Genomic DNA, 22,690 nt, shown 5'->3' with positions numbered 1-22,690 from the left:
TACTCTGCTGTCTTCTGGTCAACATGCAAAGCAGGCTGGGGGCAGGGACCACATTGTAAACAAAGGGCTTTAAAATCCAGCTCAATACACATTCAGCCATTACAGCAGAGTGGATGGTACTGATTTATTTAATACAACAGCAGCAAGAATGGTACTAGAGAACTCTGAGCACTGCTTCATCACTGAGGCTAAAGTTTCTGTGAGTTTTATTCCTATTTATTCCTCTTTTTTGTTGCATGTATATATCCAGTGCATGCTCTAGCTTAATATATCTTACTAAGAACATTTCTTATACTTAGGTTTATTATTATATTCTCGAGTTTTGAACATATTGTCACAATTTTAAGGTTTTTTTTGTGCTCATAAAACTTTTTCACAATTTTTTGTAAGACATGTTAGGAAGTGTATGGAAACTTTGTGTGAACTGAGGGAAGAACTTTCTGATTGTGATGTGATGTTGAATGTAATTCAAAGTGAGAGCCAAATGTTTTTAAAGCCCTTTTCCCCACAGCTCTGTATTAAATGCAGGAATATATTTACCAATAATATATGACTGATAGAGCATTACAAAATAAAACATAAATGTTTATGTGTATGATCAAGTCAAAACGTATAACCATCTTATTCTTATTAGGAGAGGGATGAGGAAAGTCTTAGCTTAACTCGACACACTTAAAACTAGACACATTTATTAGAACCTAGGTATTTGCATTTTGCAAGGTAGTTCAGTTACAACAAACCATTTACTTGAGAAATGACTATATTAATTTGTCACTTGGTGTAGCATGCAACATAGCTAACCTTGTAGCTTGTGGCAATATGTCTCTTGTCATGCTTAACTTTTAAAACCTTATGTATGGCACATTCCTTAAGTAAACCTCTGGCTTTCCTGAGTATGCAAAACCCCAGTTGTTAAAAAATCCCTCCTCTTTACACAGGATTTATAACTAGCCAAAATACTATAGTATTATTAAACTCTAGCTTTGCTCCTATAGAAAGATAATGTGGAGACTCCATACGGTATCGTGCAGTGCACCATGCATGGTATTGCTAGGGGAAACCGACCTGTCATCCTGACCTACCATGACATCGGACTAAACCGTAAGATTCTCTCTCTCTCTTATCTGTTCCCTGTTCTTCTCCAACTGTTTCAACATTGCAGATGTTTGATTGATTTGATTGATTGATTTGATTGATTGTTTGATATATATATATACAAAATGATGTAATGACTCTGTGTGATCCTGTGCAGATAAGACCTGCTTCAGCAATTTGTTCACCCATGAGGACATGCTGGAAATCACACAGTATTTCTCTGTGTGCCACATCAATGCACCAGGGCAACAGGAAGATGCTAGCACTATCCCCACAGGGTGATTAACTGCTATGTTTAAGCTTAAACCTGACACTAATCTACAATGCAAAATATGACATTTTTGCAAGTGAATCTATTTATCTATATATAAATATTTATAATATTATATCTATTTATCTATTGAATAGACTATATAGTATTATATTTTGCAATACTCTTAAAATAAGAAATATTAGAAAAGTTTGCGGGGCACGGTGGCTTAGTGGTTAGCATGTTCGCCTCACACCTCCAGGGTTGGGGGTTCGATTCCCGCCTCTGCCTTGTGTGTGTGAAGTTTGCATGTTCTCCCCGTGCCCCGGGGGTTTCCTCCGGGTACTCTGGTTTCCTCCCCGGTCCAAAGACATGCATGGTAGGTTGATTGGCATCTCTGGAAAATTGTCCGTAGTGTGTGATTGCGTGAGTGAATGAGTGTGTGTGTGTGCCCTGCGATGGGTTGGCACTCCGTCCAGGGTGTATCCTGCCTTGATGCCCGATGATGCCTGAGATAGGCACAGGCTCCCCGTGACCCGAGGTAGTTCGGATAAGTGGTAGAAAATGAGTGAGTGAGTGAGTGAGAAAAGTTAAACATACATAAACACAATTAAAATTATTAATATTTGTAATACAGTAAATTGCCTTGAAGGCAGAAATGGCATGAATTTATATTAATTATCACAGTTACAGTATATTATAATATTATATATCTATTAGTCTTAATGCTTAAAACAAGTAAAATATTATAATATTATAATATTATAATATTATAATATTTTACTTGTTTTAAGCATTAAGACTAATACATATATAATTCTAAATCACAGTGGTTGCATTTCTGGTTGTAATGTACGATCAGCCTCAAGGTCCTACAATGATTATAGATTTTATATCCTGTAGATCACTTGTTCTCTGTATGTTTTCAGTATGTTCGGTGTTAGTATGATGCTGAAACAGCTCATAAACAGATAATTGGCTGATGTTTAGTCAAGTAAAATGACATTTAAAATTTAATTTAGAAAATACACCTTTGTGACAACAATGTATTTGCAATAGACATTTCAAAATAAAATAATTTGTGTCATCTTCTTGAAAATAAACTGTTAATGTTTCAGCTATTGCTATTGTATAACTTCATATATTTAACCAGTGCATTTAACCTTTTGTAGATCCACCTACCCCTCAATGGACCAGCTCTCTGAGACTATCCCTATTGTTCTCCAGCATTATGAGTAAGTTTGCAAAAAAAAAAAAAAAAGATTAAATGATATCAGATCCAACTTATAATATCAGACACTTTCTTTTTATTATAATATAATATCTGCATTTGCTTCCTATAGTATTACGAGCATTATTGGAATGGCAGTTGGGGCTGGAGCCTACATCCTTGCACAGTTTGCTGTAAGTTGCACTGCTAAATCAGAAATGAAACCCAGTCTTGCTCTATAACATAATCCTTTTAATTGTAATAAACATGAGGGCTATAAATCCACAAGAATCTTCCTCTTACTATAAATACATTCTTAATTATTTAAGACTTCAATACAAAAAGTAGTATGTAGAAAACCTTAACTGCCTTTTGAATTTGTTAAACATTTTAAATTAACTTATTGGTTTCGGGGGATCTGTTGATCCTTTCTCACAGCTGAACCATCCTGAACTGGTTGAGGGTCTTGTTCTGATCAACATTGATGCTCAGGCAGAAGACTGGATGGACTGGGCAGCACATAAGGTACAGCGGTTCATACAGGCTACAATCAGTCATAAACCCTCACATACAATCAGCTCCTAAACATTTTTCTTTAAACTATTAGTTTTACAGAAGGGAAAGACAGTGGAAAGTCACTGAACTGTCAGAATATCTTGCAAAAGAAATACATTTAGTGTGTATAAATTAAAAAAAAAATGATGCTTATGATGACACACGTTGAAAATAGATTTTCATTTCAAGAGTGTTAGATATGTGTCTTTTTCAAACATACATGTACTGTACTTCAGTGATTTAAAGCAAGCTGATACTTCCCACAGATCTCTGGCTGGACACATAATGTTCTTAATATGATCATCACCCACCTGTTTGGAAATGTAAGACAGAACACTTGTGACATTAAAATGTCAACAATTTCATATTAATAATATTCTCTACAAAATGTCCATTCAAACAATGGAATTGTTATTTGTTACTGATTATATGACTATATGGAAATATGACAGGAGGAAATTCACAACAACCATGACCTGATAGCAACCTTTCGGCATCACATCCTAAACAACATTAACCAGAGAAACTTGGAGCTGTTTGTCAAGTCCTATAACAGGTACCACAAAAACCTGGTACATATTTGCCATTTGTTGACATGTCCTGTTTTCTCCACTCTGTGATCAGGAGATCGATAAAAGTACGATAAAAGATTTTTTCATTTCATTTCATTTTTTTTCACAAGAAAACTTTCACGTTTCTTTATTCTGATCTGCCGTTTAGTCGAAGGAATCTGGATGTTGAGAGACCTCCTCCAGGTGGAAACCTCAATGTGAAAACCCTGAAGTAAGTCAAATGTTTTTCAATGTTTCTGTTTCAGCCTGAATCATATTTTATTGTCTTCTTTTTTTCCCTGCTCTTTTTACTGAACAGTTCTTTGTTCATCTAGGTGCCCAACTCTTCTGGTTGTAGGAGATAGCTCTCCTGCTGTTGATGCTGTGGTACATGCTGATTATTTCTTATATAAACATTGTTTTGAATCATTCAATGAATATTTTGTAATATACAAATAAGTGTTGGGCAGTAATAGTTTTCTTTGCAGGTTGACTTCAATTCAAGAATGAATCCAACAAAAACCACCCTACTTAAGGTCAGGGACTGCCTTTCATGACTTTCCCCTTCATTTGCAGTAAATAATATATTAAACATTTAAGTGCTGTCTTATATATATATATAGTATATATATATAAAAGTACAAAAATTATTTTATATATATATATATATATATATATATATATATATATATATATATATATATATATATATATATATATATATATATATATATATATAAAAATAATTTTTGTACTTTTTTACTCTCACTGATGTAGATGGCTGACTGCGGAGGCCTTCCTCAGGTTGATCAGGTTTGGATCCACTTGAAAATTAAAGTGTCCTAATTTCTATTGAGATTGATAGATACGTGTATTTACTTTATTCACTGTTTCCTTTTCCTTTCAGCCCGCCAAGCTAGCAGAGGCCTTTAAGTACTTCATTCAGGGACTGGGATATAGTAAGTAAAGTTGGTTAAAGATAGATAAAGTTTGGCCCAGGTTCTAAATTACTTATCTGGAAGCACATTATTTAAATGGGAGGAATTCACATCATGTCATGTCAGCATATAAACTTTATTTGTATGTTTTAAACGGTTCATCTATCAAGACTTTCCTCACTGTATATCATTTTTATTCTTTGTCAGTTCCCACAGTTAGCATGACCCGCCTGTCACGCTCCCGCACTGTCTCTGGCAGCAGCATCTCCGCTCTCGAGGCTGTTCAGAGTCACAATTCCACTGGAGAGGAGCAGCATGGACACCGTCACACCAGCATATCTATAGACAATGACTCTGACAGCAGCACAGAGCTGAGATTATTGGGAACAACACAACCAAGTCAGGTGTACTGCTGAAGGCATCACTGTTAGTACATTTACATACATCCTTCATGAAAAACCTGATTATATCAACCATTTCCTCATCCTTCATTCTCAGTTTCACTCGGCTTCAAATGACCTAGGCTATAAATTATGTGATGATTGCAGTTTTGTAAGCAGAGACTGCATTATACAAGCAGTTTTATTTATTTTGCTTATGGATTCTATCTATTTTAAATGGATGAATGTGTTTTTGTTAGGTGTGTATTATACTTTTTATGAATGCAAAAAGCAGGAGAACCAATCTTTTTTTACAATTTGCAACCCATATAACCAAAAACAAATGCTTTCATAGCGAACAATATGAACGAAAAATCTCAATGGACTGTTCAGAAATTCAGTTATATTTGTAATCAAATTGTCAACATTTGCAGAAAATTGGTCACATGAAGGTTACATAAAGCCCAATTACATATGCACATAAGCCTGTATTGTTTCAATGTTGTATAAAGATCTTTCTCCCAAACAAAAGGCTTAATCAATTAGGTTTTGAAATTGAAACCTTTACTGTAATATTTGACCAACAGAACTTCAGTTAAATGCAATAGATTATTGAAAAAGGCAGCTCTTTTCTGGTGGGTCAGAAGCTCAACAAACTGCAACTGCACGCCCACAAAATGAAAAATACTCACCTAATAGGATGTGTTGGGGAAATCACTGCATACAGTATGTCTCCCTAAACATATGTGCTTATTGCTTATATGCTGTAGTGCTGAAGAGAATAAGTGAAAGTGATTTTCTATTTTTTATTGTTGTGTAGCAGAGACTACAAAAAAGTTCCCAGTAATGAAAGGGATAGGTACAGCTAACATTTATACCAGTTATTAAAATGTCTTATAGACATTTAATATCATATATCAAGCTATCCCTATATCCATGTTCTGTACCATGTATGAATCAAATGCAGAGTCATGGGGATCCTGGAACCTATTCCATGGGACTTAGGGCACAAAGTGGGGAACACCCTGGATGGGGTGGCAACTTATCACAGAGCTAAAAACATTCACTACATTTAGAGATACCAGATAGTCAATAATGCATGTCTTTGAACTGGGGAAGGAAACCCCAACGCGGAAGAAGAGCATACACACTCCATACAGAGGCAAGAATCAAAACTCATGTTTTCTGCCACTTTAATCAGTGGATATTAAAACAGATTTTTTTTTTCACATAAATCTTGATTTGTATATAGAAAATAAGTTAACTGACATTACATGTATAATTAAAGTAAATTGTGACATATGTGGTAAAACATATACTTGTCCTTACCTGAAAAATATACATATATTAAAGACATTTCAGATCTGATTAACTTGCTGAAATATAATCTTTTAAAAAGTACCACTCAATAGAAACAACATAGGAAGATAGTTTCTACATTTTGTAAAAACAAAACTACTATATCCTTATAAAAATGTGTGCTTAAAACCTGTGACTGTTTCAAAATATTACATGTTTATGTAAGGAATATAAAAATCCCATACTAATTCATTTTATACAGCATTTCCATTACATAAACCCTCTGGTGCCTCTGTGAGACTTTGGAAAATACCAAAGGAATCATTTTCCAACCAAACTACATTCCAAATGAGAAGGAAAAATACTCCCAAAGTGTATGTCATTTGGAAATTTTAAATACTTTCTAGCACTATATAATGTGGTTTTGCTGATGCAAAATCAAATACTGTGCAAACCAGATTCTTATTTTCTCCAACTCACAGAATTTGAATGTGACATGGTAATACCCACCCAGAATGTATATTAACCCTACATGCATTAGTCATGCATTATCTGAACACACACATGAGAGATTCTGGCTTTGACATGTTGACTTGCCTTATAATCAAGGATTCTGTCAGGCAGCACTGATTCTAGTGGAGCACACTGTAATATAAACTGGAAAACCTGTGGTCATCGCTCCTCTCAGTCTCAGTTCATGATCTCATTGTGCTCATAGTAAGGCTCCAGGTCAGCAAAAATATCATTGGGGTTTCTGCAGGAGAGATTACAGAAGCATGCGTTGATCCACATGTACTTCCAGGTGAACACTGCTCCATTGGGACACTCAAACTCCACCTCGATTGTCTTCGACTTGTAAGGGATGCAGCAGCGTTCATCTGAACACACTCCACAGTATTTGGGCCAGTAGGGCTTTTTACTGGTGCAGCCGGAGATGGTGAAATTCTGAAATTCACGCTCACGATAAATGTTCAGGCATTTCTTCCCTGGCTGCATGACAGAAATGATGATGAAGAAGTGTGTGAGTGGTTCTGTATATTGTATTTAGTCACATCAATCAGTGAATCAGTAATAACTGATGCAATTTCTGATATATACAAAGACTTCATTAGTTAGATTAGAATAGATAACTAAAAACAACAAGGTGGGAAATGACAAAAAAGACGTGCGTTTACCCGAAAATGTTTGGTTATATCCACATCGCAGGGCCTGAGGTTACACAGACGGCTCTCATGCTCCATCACGCACTGGGAGTTGTCATTGGAGAGTCGCATAGATACGCCCCGCCCACAGGTCTTTGAGCATGGGCTCCAAGGGGTAGTATGGGTAATACAGTTGTTGTGCCAGATCTCATTGGTGTTTAGAGACACTGAAAGCAATATGAAATACTTTACTCAATTGAAGCCTAGGCAAGACAACTTTTATAGACACAAAACCAGAAAATGTACAACCCCAGTGCAGAGGCTTTATCGCCTTAAACAACAAGGTGCTTTAATCCTTGAAATTATTTATGTCTGTGGTCACTGCAGATCATTAAATATCCTTACCCTCCACAGCATGTCTAGGGCTCGTCCTGCGTGTTTTCCGAGGCTCATTACAGATCCACTGCTCACAGCAACGGCCTGGAATCTTCACCAGCTTGGGTAACTGACACCACCCCCGAGGTGGCAGGGACTCAGTGCACAGTGGTACACACCCGATGGCCCCATTTACACACAAGCAGCGGTACTTACAGCTAGGCTGAAAGCTCTGCCCATTACGATAGATCACACCATTATACTCACAGCCTGTACCGACTAGATCTAAAACAGAAAGACACAAACAACTGCAAAGATTTACTCCACATGAAAAGGTAAAACCTTAAAGTGGCAGGAATGTGGTTGCCTTAAATCAGGTCTAATGTGCTTTAAACAAGCTAGACAATTAAGTTTACTTCAATTAAATTTAGTTAAATCTTAAATTACTGTAAATTATCATAAAAGCAGGAATAAGCAAAATTCTCATAGTGCTTGCTGTTTCATTCTGTTTTCATGTTCTACCAATAATGCACTATATCTTGGTGCTAAATTTGTTTATATACAGTCTAATAAGATCTACTAGCAAGACATGTTACTTGTATTATTAATAAGGAAGACATGACTCTTCATGAGGAATATTTAAAAAAAAATCTTAATTGTATTAAAGTGAAAAGTGAATTGTTGTTTGCCAAAAATAATGAATTAGTATGGGAAGTCACTTACATGCACACACGCCTTTTTCGTACCTAGGCTTGTCAGCACTGTAGTCACAGTAGAGGCCCCTGTGGTAGTCACATGTGTCTCTCTCATTGCAGGTTTCTCCCAGCTGTTTAGCACAAGCCTTACAGCAGTCACAGCCGTCTGTGAGCAGACTGATCCCCAGAGGGCACACGGGGGCCACCTTAGGACATTTACAGGGCCACTTACAGTACTGTGTTCTGTTAAACAGGTCCGGGTCTGTGTTCACAACCGGAATGACTGTGGGACTTTGAGATAAGACCTTTGGGATGAGAGAGAGAGAGAGAGAGAGAGAGAGAGAGAGAGAGAGAGAGAGAGAGAGAGAGAGAGAGAGAGAGAGAGAGAGAGAGAGAGAGAGAGAGAGAGAGAGAGAGAGAGAGAGAGAGAGAGAGAGAGAGAGAGAGAGAGAGAGAGAGAGAGAGAGAGAGAGAGAGAGAGAGAGAGAGAGAGGGAGGGAGGAAAAAATCATGTTTAATTTCACTCTGTTCCACCGGATGGCACTATTGGACTAGATGTACACAGAAGGAACAAGGGCAATGATGTACTTAGATTTTATTTGGTTTCATAATAAAATGACATTAAAATGGGACGTCCAAGAAATTTGCATTACCACACAGCACATCTAAACCCCCAGTTGTTTTAGTGTTTTATGCAACAGATTATTTTCTTAATTATACCACTCTGATTGTTGAATCTGTTTGGACAGCAGGTGTCGATTACTTGTCTATTACACAACTCAGACAACAGGAGCAGCTGGTTAATATATTAATTACAGATTAACAGAAAATATTTATTTAACATGTAACTGCCTATGTCTATTTAACATGTATATTTAATTTATGCCATAAACATGTCATAACAAGGTTTTTAAGTTCTAGCATAATTGCATATGAAATGAAATGATTTCCTCCTTAGCAATAAAATCCCAATGTGTTGGCATCTTTCTTGGAGAAAAGGGGAATTCCTGTTAGTTCTGTCTCTCCTTATCTGAAACCTGTCCCAACTGCAGAATTATGAACACCCACCTGCCAGGCTCCAGTGCATAGGCTCAGGATCGCTTCAGAGTTTGTATGTGGCATTATTATGAAATTAAATATATTTTTGGTAGTTTTTGATAGCTTTAAAGACGTACTACACAGAATAATACTACGTCCTGAGGTTTTAAAATAAAGAAAAAGAAACTGCATGTCGTAACACAGCATGCACCAGAGTTAGACTACATACCCAACCACCCAACCACAGAAATGAGGTATCAGGCAATCTAAATAAAATCTTAACTTCATTCTCATTCAGCTAACCACCTTATCATGGTCAGAGTCATGGTAGATCTTAGAGCTTATCCTGGCATCCAGCCAGACCAAAGCTCAGAATCAAACCCAAGACCCTGGAGCTGTGAGGTGGCAACACTACCCAATAAACCACCATGTTTCCCTAAAACCTTGAACTAACTTCCCGATTTAAATCTACTTCTCCAGTGCTCCATGTGCTAATATTTCTGAGCTTTCTGGACACATGGGCAAAGTTGTACAGATGAAAGCTGTGTTTATGTTGAATAAAATCTGATAGATTTTGTCTAGTTTTAGAGAACAGGAAAATTCATATTTCTACTGAACTACTGAACTACTGAACCTGATATTCTAGACTCACTTCTTTAAATTCTTCCTAATTATTTTTAAACATTTCCAGATGATTTCCAGTCATCATGTGCCTTTATCAGGCTGGGAGAGATCCATAGTTGAGTCCAGAGACCAAATTCTCCACTGTTCAGAACTGACTCTGGTTTTGTTATGTAGTGTTGATTTGATTCAACCCAGATTTCACTTTCAGCTTTAAGGTTTGTACTTCCTATTTAATGCAACACGTATGTGTATACAAATTTCTGTCCGAGGTTAACCCAAACTGAACAGGCTCTATAGCATTTGTTAAACAAATTCCTCACCTGATAAAGTCCACCGTTTACCAACAGGATCCACGACAGGAGCCTCATCACTGAACTCCAGCGAGAGACGCATCCAGACATCAAAGTTCATTCTGCATTGAAATGAAACTCATGGTGTTCTGTGCGCCCGGGACTTTCTTCCATCAGCCGCTCGCTTTTCGGTGAAAAAAAAAAAGACACACACAAGCACGCACACACACACACACACGCACACACACACGCACGCACTCACTCATACACACACACACACAGCGGTGCTGACGTGAGCTCTTCGTCTCCTCCTGCTTTCATCTCCTTTAGCTAAATCCTGCTAAGCGTTTAAGGAAAAATCCTTTCCTCAACGACTTACATATTGAGCTTTATAAGTAACACATGATCTTCCATTCCGCTTTGATCTGACCTTTTGGATTTTTTTTCCATCAGCATGGTTTAATTTCCTACATTATCCAAAACTGAATACCTGTTGATATTAGAGTTAGTTCTAATTTAATCTTCATCTGTTTAGTGCTTCTTCTGATAATCAGATCTGACTTATCTAATCTAATCTAATCTCGCCATTGTGCTAGGGATGGTATTAATTGTTAACTAGCAGAGTCTCTGTCTCTGAGCTGCACTGAATTGTGCAGCCAAAAGATTGTGCACTTTTTTGGGCTCACAGCAATATCTGTCTTTTGTTACTTATGTTTTCAGAGGTTAGATTTTTTAGCCTCCTTTTGAGCACTATTGTAACTACACCCTGTCTTCCTGTCACATCTTGTCCGAGTCTGTCTCAGCGACTTCTAACAGTAATGAAAAATACTGCAAATACCAACAAATTAGCCCCATCACCCAAATGACAGGGCATAATAAATATTTCTATATAAACAGATATGTTTCTATTCTTCAATCCTTAATATTACGTTGACTTTGTTGGGAGCATCTCCAAAAACAGCAGATATAAGACATTGCTGCATATCAAGCTGCATTGACTAAACTCAGTTTGATCAAGCTTATGTGAGATGTGCGAGACAAACAAGTGTGATCTGTGCATGATCCCATCTTGTAACTTACAGGACTTAAAGGATCTGCTCCTTGTGTCTTCGTGACAGATAGCACAACAGATCCTTCAGAGGTCTTGGTTAGTCCATGTGTGTGCATGCCTTGTGTCGTGCCAGAGCTGTTTTGGTGGTTTTAATGTTATGGCTGATTAGTTATTTGCGCATGGCCCCTTCTCAGAAATCTAGGAATGCTCAGACTAGCTAATGTAAACACAGGTTATTAACCATAATTTAAATAAAAATGAAAAATGAATTTGAGACTTTCAAGAGACCGAAAGAGACTTGTTAATACTGTTTTACTTAATTTCTGATTTGACACTAATTCTTCCATGGAAAAGTAAGATGGTTGGGCTTCTGCGTCATGTTTAAATGGCAGAATTCGGTCAAACTACATTATCTTGAATGTGGAAGTTTAATACATATTCTAATTACTTAAAAATGTCAAAGTGGAAGCGATAAGAAGCTTATTCCAGGCTTTTAGTAAAACTTGATGTGTATATTTGTGGCATTTCTGCCACCCGAGCAATACCTTGTAATATAATGACATATATGAGTGCAAAGAATCAGAACCAGAGGTGGTTAGAGAGAATTTGAGACTTTTTTATTTTTTATTATACCCTGGGGTTACAGAGTCCCCCTCTTAACATACTGTAGACTACATTTTTGTTTAGTCATTAACTGAACATGTTGCTAAAGAAATTAACAACAAAATAATTACAGGATTTCTCTGGTACCATAAAGTTAACCCAAGAAGATTGTGATCCAAAAAAGTCTTTCCATAGTTGTGTATTGGAGTTTTGAGTCTAATGTAGCTAACAAACACACACACACACACACACACACACACACAAAGTTAGATCACACACACTCGAATGAGTTAGATTATGTGATTTCAGACAATGTAAATATGTATCATATCTAAGGAAGTAGTAGCAACCATCTCAAATCCAGATCTTAATTTCTTAACACAAAGTTTATCACCACACGCAAACAAAACATCAGACTCAGACGAGAGGTGTGTGTGGCAGCAAGAACATGGTAAAGCACCGGCTGTGAATGGGAGGTGGAGTGGCAGAGACAGAGAGGGCAATAAATAGACACAGACACCTGTGTGTGATTAGCAATGGCTTGCTTACTGTATATGCAACGTGTCTTAAATTGTGCTGTTGAAAGACCTGAACAAGAGCCTGGCTAATGAGAGCTTTTCTAAGCATTTCCTGCCACGAATAAATAGAATACAGCAAATTTATAAAACACAGTTCTTTCTCATGCTTCTCCTGAATTGTTTTTGAACAAATATACATCCATTAATTTGTACCATTAAAATGTCATATCCTAGCATCCTATTATATAAAAATAATTGCATGAACATGGTCTGGTTTCAATGTCAAAGGCAAATGATAGCATGCAGATGGTTTAACCAGAAAAGCAAATAGAATAAATAGAATAGAATAATAATTAGTTAGAGAATAAATGTTGTTCAGTAGCGATGGACCATGATGAAACAGCTGGAAACTTTAATTGCACAATTATTTTAATACCTTCCTTAAATGTGACACAGTAATGATTCTGGCTGCCATAATTTAGACTGATTACAGCATCTGCTTCAGTTTTACAGTTTCTAATAATTTGTTAATGGTGCATCTGTTTAAAGGGAAACACTGAGATTGTTTTGTTTTTTAAATGCAGATTTATTGTTTTAAGTCCAGAAGAGTATGACACTATGACACCACTAACATATACATAGAACTTCAGAAAGTATGTGATCATGGCTGACCGACTATGTGATCAAACAAATATTTTAGTCAGTTTAACTGTAAGCATCCTTCTCGGTCTTGGGTTTGGTTTGTGTCACCAAAGAGCTAAAGTCAGACAAAGGCTCAGTCTTTGGAGCTTCAGATGGTTTATTCTCTCCAATTGAATTTGTAGACAAGAATTTTCCTGGAAGAGAACATGATATAAGGGTATTAAACACCATTCATTTTCTACCGCTTATCCGAACTACCTCGGGTCACGGGGAGCCTGTGTCTCAGGCGTCATCGGGCATCAAGGCAGGATACACCCTGGACGGAGTGCCAACCCATCGCAGGGCACACACACACTCTCATTCACTCACACACTCACACACTAGGGACAATTTTCCAGACATGCCAATCAACCTACCATGCATGTCTTTGGACCGGGGGAGGAAACCGGAGTACCCGGAGGAAACCCCCGAGGCACAGGGAGAACATGCAAACTCCACACACACAAGGTGGAGGCGGGAATCGATCCCCGACCCTGGAATTGTGAGGCGAACGTGCTAACCACTAAGCCACCGTGCCCTCCTATTAAACACCAATCATAGATTAAAAAGATTAAAATTAAGATTTGAATCTGACAGGATGTCACATGTCATGCTGGTATTTTAGGTAAAGTTGACACACCCAGTACAGCAAACACACAGTACAGAGAGCCACTGACCTGTTGTTGAGCTCAGAACTGGCACGTACTGGGACCAGAAGGAACACTGGTGTGCCTGGAGGTTTTTGAGGTTACTGAGGCTAGGAGACAGCTCCTTATAGTTCTGTCCATTTGGGTGGGGCAGGAACTGCGGCCAGGGAGGCAAAAGCTCACTAAAAGACTCTCCAGAGACAGAGAGAGGCAGGTTCGGGTTTCTGCACAGAGAATTATGTGGAAAAATGAAGCATAAAGTAATGTGTATAGGAAAATAACACATGGTGACCACTGCATATCAATAAGGCACGTAAATAGATGTTATGATATTTACCCAGATTTAATGAAGTTAGCCATGTAGCTCATGATCTGCAGAGAAAGAGTTCTTTCTGTCGAAGTGAAAAGTTCTCGCATTTCTGGGATATGCGGCAATCCAAACACATACTGCACATCCAGAGGAGATGAATAATCAACACTGATTTTGGAGGGAAAGAGAATAAAAGTCATTTTTAGAAATATGAGTAATTAAATTTTTTTGGTTCCTACACCGTTTTTTTGTTCTTCCAGATACAAACCTTTAATTTTCCAAGAAAATTAATCAAGGCTCCCAGAAAGAAGATAAAATGTACCGTAAATTAAACCCTGGGCTGTATATGCTGACAATGTTAATATCTGTAAATTATTTAAATTCTACAGATTCTTTTTGAACCCTTATGTAACAGTATACTTGCTGTACAAAAGATGAATAATGTGCCAAACTTTTGTAGAATCCAGAGTAGCCTGTTTTACTTTTATTGAAAGTGTGGCACTGTGTTAGAACCCTTAGGAAGTCACAAATTCATAACGGGGTTGCAGATAACATACAGACATGCTTTCTAGTTTAAATAGTTTAAATTCTAGCATAAATCATTTTAGCACAAAATCCATTGTTGAAGTGTTTAAGCTGGCGAAATTCTAATCATGCTTTGGTGTCTGCCTGAAAAGACCATACTGGCCTAATGAAGATGGTCTAAGAAGAATTAAGGACAAGAAATGTAGTCAATAAAGCAGAACGAACTGAATTAACCAGTGATCCTTTCCCCACCTTTATGAGGGAAACGTGAACACTTGAGGGAAACATGACATTCATCTTCAAATGCTACGAGTGAATTTTACCTCCTTTATACAGACAGACTGATGTAGACGTGTGATAACTCAAATGCCATTAGGTTATAATGCCATTAAGCATTTCTTTCCAGGATATCGCTAATCTTTTTAGGTTCACTTATTAGAGTGTATGAGAAATTTAAGGGGAGAACATATTATTATATTATTTATTTGATAAGCTACAATGCCCTATAGTATTTTATATATAAACATAGTGACCAAATTCAGGGGGATTGATTTTATTATTTTTTTATATATATTTTTTGGATTTATCCGTTATAGACTTACAGACAAATGTGTGGAACAGAAGGTATACATGAAGGTAGACATTAGGAAATAAATGAGTGGGAAAAAATGCCAGTCTGTTAGCTACAACTATAGAGGATATTACCTTGGTGAGCAACTAAAAAAATAAGAGAAATGTAGCATCATACAAAGTTATCTCTTGACAGTGACTAGCACAAACTTCCCCAGAATACTTACAGCATTACAGACTTATCTGGATATGTGTGATTTCTTGCCCATTTAAAATCTCCCTATCCCACTACTCACTGTCACTTCTGCCCCAAATCCTAAATGCGTCATTCGTTGCATCTATGGGTACAAGACATCTCTACTGAGAGTAATACAGAGTATAATGGTATTGTACTGTACCTTGTGTGCACCATGTCTTGAGGCAGGTGGTACATGTAAACAGCAGAGCGGGTGCTGGTGGCCCAGAAGCTGGCCATCTCAACAGAGGGGCAGGTGATGAAGAAATCTCTGTGGAGGAAAATACTAGTCATGAGCATACAAACATATCCAAGTCTCTAACTCCATCATTGCTGTGACAAATATATAATATACTAAATAAACTCTAACTGGTATCGCTCAAATAAGACAACGGTGATGATAGCTGCTTTTTCAGGCTTTTTTCGCCCACTCCTGTACTAGACATGAATATAACTGCTTGGGTGGTAGCTAAAGAAAATGTTCCAAAATAAGCACCAGGGAAGGATTGAGTTCTTCATGCTGTGTCTCTTCCTAACTTTGCTTCCCTTCATGTATTTATGCATTTGTCTCTTTTTCTCACTCTGTTTGACTGTGAGGCATGAGTGGATTTTTTTAGCGGCAACATGTTACAGATTCCAATGGACTAATTATTAAAACAACATTTATTTGTTTCCTCACGAGTAAACTTGACTGATAGTTTCAAATAGACTGTAGCAGTGGCTTCTCAAGCGTGTAGTAATGGACAAAAATGGGGATTAGTCAGATTAAATAAAGCGTTTGGTCTTAAACTGTTACTGTACCGGATCTGGCAAAACTATGTTTGAAATATGAACAACTTACAAAACTGTCAACAATGTGTAGAGAATAGGCAGTTTTCTACAGTACACATAAAAAATATGTAATATATATATATAATTTCTAAAATAGTATATAGTTAGTACAAATAGTTATATATATAGTACAAAAAAACATTGTATTGTAGTGCTGCTTGTTGCGAGACTGTGCACTTCTTTATGTGTGGTTCAGCCATCGTCCATTCTATATTTGACACTAGTCATTATGTAGGTGGAATAAAGCAACAATGTCACGCCCTGTCTTTCCATCTCTCACAGAACAATAGTTTTTAGTAAACAGGTTTAAAAGCAAAAGTGAATGTTTGATTAATTACTTAAATCTATTTAAAGAAGGTTTTGTGGTGCTGTACTTTTAGTATACTAATATACTATATGACTATTTTCTGATTACTTTGGCACTTTGTGCTTTTCGCTCATCATATTAGATTTTTTGCCTCGAATAGAAATAAAAAACAATATCTTCATTCTCAAACATTTTGGCTTTCTGGTTTGTTAAGGTTCTTAATTCCAACTAATTATAGCACAGTGATATTCAATGTCCATGAATAGAAATTAAAGATATACTTAAATTTATATAACAATTTTATACATTTTTATAAAACTTGATTTTAATAAAAAACAGCTTAAAAAAGTGTTACATGCACACAACCACAAACACGTAGATGGTAGCAGACTTTAATAATCTGATACTGATAATGTTAAAGACCCCAGCTAGAAGTTGTGTTAAGAATATTCACTTTCTCCAGAATACTAAATGTACACACATTTCAACTAATTGGGTACCTTTTCTTTTTAACCATGCCACAAACATCACATTTAATGCTGCAGTGCATACAAAGGATTTTTTTTTATTAAAAATGCCTACAACAGATGAGAGAAAGCTATAATAAAGATTGTCAGTCCTCTTTGACTGTGGATTTACTTTCCGTTCACAAGAGAACTTCTAACCTCAAATCTAATATGCTGAATCTTAAAAACAGGGTGATTTTTTTACATGATGAATTTTTACAATTTATTATAGTTCAATGCACTCCATTTATAAATTATATCCAAATGTCACTGCGACAGTTGCCGGAATTCTGACCATGTCTTGGTATAAAGCAGTCGACTTTGCTCTTTCTCACCTGGTGGCATTCTCCAGAGCACGGGAGAAAACACTGTAGCCAGAGGGAGTTGGAGAGTGTTGCAGAGAGTAGAACCAAGTAGCTGCTTCCTTCACAAACACGTTGGAATCATCTCCTCCCAAAGAATTGGACAATGCTTCATAGAAAGCAGTTTTACTCTCTGCTCTTCCCTGAAGCTGCTCAAAGTTCTATTTTTGTGACATTAGACAGCAATAGAAATACAATGTAAATACATAAAAGCATATTGACCATGTGATTCATCAATCTGGTTAAAATTCTGCCGGCTCTGACCTTGATATTTTTAGCTCTACTAATCAGACCGTCCTCTGCAGAAGAGCCAAGCATCAGCGGGACTCTGTGGAAGCGTCCGGATCTCAGGGCTGCTAATGGCTGTTCCTTAACCATCACACCATCTACCACTGGAGACCAGGCCTGCAGGGGACCACTGACTGCCAACAACTGTGTATATATATTTATCCAATTGACCATGACAGTAAAAAAAAATATGACTTAATTATTTAATTCAAATTCAAACTCTATTTATCTAGTAGCTGTAGCTCAGTAAACCCTGTATTTAGTGTTGTTAGGAAAGTGACCTTAGTCTGTGCAGCATTGATGCTCTCAGCAGATTTTTGTCTCAGGCAGATAAGTAGCTGTTCCAGCTCTAATGATGAGCAGCCTAGTTCCAAACCCAGAGACACAGCCTGCTCCTGAGCTTTCTGCTTGCTCATTACGGTAGCTGGAGAGAATACTGAGCCACCCTGAAAGAAAATACCAAATTTAATTCTAGAAATTGAATGACACAATTTATTCAAACAACTAAAAGCTGCAAAATGCATTAACAGACAAATCAATAAACCCCAGGAGGAAAAAACAGCTATATTTTATGGTATTTTGTGATAAGAAATGTTCTCATTTCTATAATTTATAATAAGGCAGATAAATAGTTTGTTCTGTTTAGTGGCTTATATATAATTGTCTATTTATAGTGCTTTTTACCAGCAGTGCATGTGTGAATTTGCATAGTGCTGACAGCTTTATCGCCCCTTCCTATTTTGTTCATAACTAGTGGAAAATGTGGTGAGAAAAGCTTCCCTATTCTGACAGGCTACAGTCACGGTCTTCTCTTCAAGGCTACTCTTCACTTAGCAGCAGCAGTAAATGAATATAAAAAAATAAATGCACAATAAAAATGATAGTTAAGTCTTTTATCAAATGCTGAGTTAAAGATATTAGTTATAAGGACATACTGAACACTCGCAAACTTGGAAATTAGTTCGAGTAATGGGTAATGTGCAGACAACTCTTAAGTCTAGTGGGGATTTCATGCAAGCTACGACCATCGACAACCTTCCATCAAGAGGTAAGACAATTAGTAACTGATAGAAAATGCTGTATGAAAATAGTTAAGCTTAAATTTAAACTTTCAGCTTATTAAAAAATATAAAAAATACTGACAGGATGCTTAAACCAACGGTAAACTGGAATATTTATATATTAGGGGTTCAAATTTTCACATATGATGTTTGAAATTATGTGTAGAAAATCTATTTTACTATTCTGAAGAAAAAATATATTTGCTGATGTCAGTAAAAAAAAAAATAAATAAAAACACTACACTATACTGACAATAATGCAAATAGTAAACACCTAACATACATGTTTTTAATTTAATCTAAAATGTTGTCATCTTCACTGATTTGTTGTTGTGTTACTTTGTAAAAGTAAGAGAAAAGGAACCCGCAGTGGTGTTAAGTGACTATCCTCCCCCTGAAATTTGTGAGCCCCTGTTCAGGACTGGAGACTGGCTGAGACTCATATCTGAGTGAGTACTCTAACGTTTATCGGCTGCTCATGTACATTTACATTTACGCATTTGGCAGACGCTGTTATGCAGAGCGACATCATTGTACAAAATCATGTGTTGTAAGATAGGAAAGAGAAGTGTGAATGGGTAGATGAATATAGAGTTATACAGTATATTTTTATGCTATTTTATGCTTTATTATTTGCTGATATAGGTAAATAACTGGCAACTTGTAGTCTGAATGAGAAAACAAAAGAATTGTTTCACATTTTATATTTTATAATTAAAGATGCCATATTGATGCAGGTCTTCATAAAAATCTTCATAAAAGCTTCATAAAAAATCTACTTTCTAAGTCCACATAGAAAAATGTACATAAAATTAGTTCATAAAATCAGTCAAAAAATTAAGGCTAGTGTTGTGATGGGTTGTGATTCTTTTTGCCAACCATCTGTTTGTCACTGAAATGTAATGGCATTTACTATGCAAGCAAACTGAAAGTGTTCCTGTAGACTTATTCTTGGAACATTTCCCAATTTCTAAAGCTGATCTTGTGGCGTAAACCTTCAGTGTTCACTGTAATAACCAATTATGGGCAGGTACATTAAAATGGTTCACATTTTGAGTTCACTTTTTGAGTAAACTTATTTTACTTATTTAAACTTATACAACTTATTTGACCCTTAGATCAGTTGAGGATTTAGAGTTTACATGTTAATTAAGTAATTAATTAATATTCGGGTCTCGCGTACAGTTCGGATAAGCTGTAGAAAATGAATGAATGAATGAATGAATGAATATTCGGGTCTATTTAGAGGAGGGTTGAGGAGAAGGGTTTGAACTTTTTTTCATTTATTTGTTTCTAATAATAAAATGTTTTAAATTGTGACTTGGAGTGTCTATCAAGAAAGTCAAGCCTTTTATCCTTCCTCCTTTCTTCTCCCAGAGAGGGCTACTGGGTGAAGGTTTACTCTCTACAGACAAGAGTGGAAAACCACATCCCACGCTGCCATGTAGCTAAGGTTTACCACGGGTAAGTCAATATTACTGAATAGTGATGCTGTTTAGACCCCAGATAACTTTTCAGTCAGTTACAATATGTCATCATTGCATAACCATGAGCCATTATATAAAACATTTATATTTATTTTTTGTTTGTTTTTAGGTAGTAAAATAATAACTTCTCTATAAAATAATAACTTCTCTAAAAATCTAATAAATAAATTATATTTAAAAAATAATAATTAGTCATTTAAATTATACCAAAATATTTTGCTTAGTTGTCTTGTTTTTGTGCTTTTCACTTAATTAGAAGTAGAAATGCATGTTTGAGTATTTAAGAAACTGTGTGTAAACTCTAGAGACTGTGAAATTTCCAGGGGATCAGCAGTTTCGCAAAAACCAGCCCATCGTAAACCAGCCCATCTGATACCAGCAACCATAACACAGTTAAAGTCACAGACATCACATTGTTTCTTCATTCTGAAGTTTGATCGGAACATTAACTGAAATGAACTAAATTAACATCAATTACATTGCCTCATGATTGGCTGATTAAATAAGGTTGATGAGTGTAGATTACCTTAAAAGTATGAAAATAAATATATTATAAATATAATGTAGGCTAAATACTAATGCTTTCTCCCTGTTGTATTCAGGTGGTTGTTTGAAGGGGTTGCAAGACAAAAAGCTGAGGAGCTTCTTCAGCTGCCTGGGAACAGGGTCGGTTCTTTCATGATCAGAGAGAGCAGAAGAGGTGAAAGGATTTTACATGGTGAAGTGTCTTTAGCTTGTTATTTAAGCTTCTGAGCATGTATGCATGTTTGTTTGGTCCTACAGGTGTGTATAGCCTGTCTGTGCGCCACAGATCTATAATGCATTATCGGATACTCCGTCTACCAAACAACTGGTATTTCATCTCTCCACGCCTAACGTTCCAGTGTCTAGAGGACCTGGTCAACCACTACTCAGGTAATGCTGACAAAATAATATAACCATGGAGAGAACTAATGTAAAATCCAGTATTTGCATTTCAATCTGGATGTTGTTTTTCTCACACATAGACATAGCAGATGGTCTGTGTTGTATACTCAGTGGTCCTTGCCTGGCAGCCCCTGACTCAGTACACACATCTCAGTCTGCTCCTATAGTGAGAGCTCATGGCTTGAACTGGACTGGAATGGACAGGTACACAACAAAAATAGCGAGATATCTAGATATACTGCTTACGTGTCTAGCTTCAGAGCTACCCGCGGTTAATCTGTGAACCAATCACATCACAGCCAACATTCACTGAAATACGTGAGTTTTTGGTAACTGTGCTAAAGTATTAATCCCTCCTCAGAACGGATCTTGACCAGCAGAACACCACTGCCATCTCTGCACAATGCAGATTGAACATCAGTGCCGGCGTGCAGGACAGTGTATCGTCCTATCTCTTTCTGGCAGGAGTGGAAGAGAAAAAAAGGCATATCGGGGGGAGAAAAAAGTGGAGGTCTATCTACTCATTTCCAAGACACAACATGTACAATAGAGTCCCAGAGGAAGAGGACCAGGAAGACTAATACTAAACAAAAGGAACAAAACAAAATTAACTAAAATCTATACCGCAAATGGACAAAAGCTAAGGGATAAGGTTCTTTTCTTTCTTATATTAGAAGGACACCTTGCCACAGGTGTATGAATGTAGAGAACTGAGCAAGTTAAATATTTCGCTCAAAGTATTGCACTATTTCCATACTGCCTACTCCTTAATACCAAAGATGGACACAGATTTTTTACTATTGTACTTTGTCTTTATACTTGCGCATCGTCCTATCTTGATTCAAACATTTACCATAAGAAAAACCTGTTGAAACAGAGACGAAGATGAAGATGAGGACAGATGAAGGCTCGCAATGTCAGCACCGTTTCTGTCTGCTCCCACTGTCACCCTGGTGGGGTCTCCTCCGAAAAGTGCGATGTTCTCCTGTACCCACCCCAGCACTGCTGCCTGGTCCTGGAGCCCATAGTTCTCCGAAAATTTACTGGAACCTGTAATCATGTAGCTATGTGTAACTAAAATGTTGTGAATGAATTTTTACAATCTGCAATCTAGTAATCTGCAACTAATGGATACCATACTTAACAGAGTCACCTCATATCTGGCTATACTTAATATTGTCAGTCCTGAATTATTACAATATAGAAATTCACACTAAAATGTGAACCTAAAGCATAACATTCTTTAAAGGATAGAAAGTTAGTGTTGTCTGGAACAGACTAGCTTCTTACTATATAAATAATAAAGCTATATAATAAAAACAATGTGTTTCTATATGTT

General features: G+C 36.7%; 4 protein-coding genes across 5 annotated transcripts in view; 2 read left to right on the top strand and 2 right to left on the bottom strand.

The window, feature by feature from the left end:
• Positions 1-5,500, top strand: ndrg1b (N-myc downstream regulated 1b). Its single transcript, XM_060870309.1, has 14 exons — positions 1-199; positions 996-1,101; positions 1,253-1,373; positions 2,518-2,580; positions 2,689-2,749; positions 2,994-3,080; positions 3,377-3,433; positions 3,563-3,666; positions 3,831-3,893; positions 3,997-4,048; positions 4,150-4,197; positions 4,439-4,474; positions 4,569-4,620; positions 4,807-5,500. The coding sequence occupies exons 1-14, from the start codon at positions 149-151 to the stop codon at positions 5,013-5,015; spliced, it is 1,110 nt and encodes a 369-aa protein (XP_060726292.1). The 5' UTR covers positions 1-148; the 3' UTR covers positions 5,016-5,500.
• A 164-nt stretch (positions 5,501-5,664) lies between these two features.
• ccn4b (cellular communication network factor 4b) lies at positions 5,665-10,638 on the bottom strand. Of its 2 annotated transcripts, none has more exons than XM_060870311.1 (5): positions 10,473-10,638; positions 8,519-8,795; positions 7,826-8,080; positions 7,454-7,647; positions 5,665-7,223 (listed from the first exon to the last, which is right to left on the bottom strand). In XM_060870311.1, exons 1-5 carry the CDS (start codon positions 10,551-10,553, stop codon positions 6,969-6,971), a joined length of 1,062 nt encoding a protein of 353 aa, XP_060726294.1. In that variant the 5' UTR covers positions 10,554-10,638; the 3' UTR covers positions 5,665-6,968. The 2 variants fall into 2 exon arrangements, with proteins under 2 accessions (XP_060726294.1, XP_060726293.1); XM_060870310.1 differs by having other exon boundaries at positions 5,669-7,268.
• Positions 10,639-12,993: 2,355 nt separating this feature from the next.
• The window catches only part of tg (thyroglobulin), a 32,465-nt gene continuing 22,768 nt past the window's right edge, over positions 12,994-22,690 (bottom strand). Inside the window, 8 exon segments of the mRNA XM_060870333.1 lie at positions 12,994-13,450; positions 13,973-14,166; positions 14,280-14,420; positions 15,746-15,853; positions 17,562-17,749; positions 17,853-18,020; positions 18,158-18,322; positions 22,205-22,401. Coding sequence (XP_060726316.1) covers positions 13,320-13,450; positions 13,973-14,166; positions 14,280-14,420; positions 15,746-15,853; positions 17,562-17,749; positions 17,853-18,020; positions 18,158-18,322; positions 22,205-22,401 — 1,292 coding nt within the window. The 3' untranslated portion in view covers positions 12,994-13,319.
• Positions 18,653-22,686, top strand: LOC132845926 (src-like-adapter). The gene is made up of 7 exons (XM_060870335.1): positions 18,653-18,924; positions 19,287-19,386; positions 20,315-20,401; positions 21,027-21,124; positions 21,208-21,339; positions 21,432-21,555; positions 21,713-22,686. Exons 1-7 carry the CDS (start codon positions 18,846-18,848, stop codon positions 21,930-21,932), a joined length of 840 nt encoding a protein of 279 aa, XP_060726318.1. The 5' UTR covers positions 18,653-18,845; the 3' UTR covers positions 21,933-22,686.

Source organism: Tachysurus vachellii, chromosome 5 (genome assembly GCF_030014155.1).
Source record: "Tachysurus vachellii isolate PV-2020 chromosome 5, HZAU_Pvac_v1, whole genome shotgun sequence".
In the NCBI taxonomy this organism is placed as follows: Eukaryota; Metazoa; Chordata; class Actinopteri; order Siluriformes; family Bagridae; genus Tachysurus; species Tachysurus vachellii.
Note: the sequence above shows the minus strand (reverse complement) of the source record. Positions and strands in the feature narration are given on the sequence as shown.

Excerpts from the sequence above, each read along its gene's own strand:
- ndrg1b (XM_060870309.1), top strand. The coding sequence starts at position 149 with ATGGTACTAGAGAACTCTGAGCACTGCTTCATCACTGAGGCTAAAGTT. Across the intron at positions 3,081-3,376 it reads TGGACTGGGCAGCACATAAG|ATCTCTGGCTGGACACATAA; the intron begins GTACAGCGGTTC and ends TACTTCCCACAG. Across the intron at positions 3,434-3,562 it reads TCACCCACCTGTTTGGAAAT|GAGGAAATTCACAACAACCA; the intron begins GTAAGACAGAAC and ends GAAATATGACAG.
- ccn4b (XM_060870310.1), bottom strand. The coding sequence starts at position 10,553 with ATGTCTGGATGCGTCTCTCGCTGGAGTTCAGTGATGAGGCTCCTGTCG. Across the intron at positions 8,796-10,472 it reads TAAACGGTGGACTTTATCAG|GTCTTATCTCAAAGTCCCAC; the intron begins GTGAGGAATTTG and ends CTCATCCCAAAG. Across the intron at positions 7,269-7,453 it reads ATATAACCAAACATTTTCGG|CCAGGGAAGAAATGCCTGAA; the intron begins GTAAACGCACGT and ends TCTGTCATGCAG.
- LOC132845926 (XM_060870335.1), top strand. The coding sequence starts at position 18,846 with ATGGGTAATGTGCAGACAACTCTTAAGTCTAGTGGGGATTTCATGCAA. Across the intron at positions 21,340-21,431 it reads CCTGGTCAACCACTACTCAG|ACATAGCAGATGGTCTGTGT; the intron begins GTAATGCTGACA and ends TCTCACACATAG. Across the intron at positions 21,556-21,712 it reads AACTGGACTGGAATGGACAG|AACGGATCTTGACCAGCAGA; the intron begins GTACACAACAAA and ends ATCCCTCCTCAG.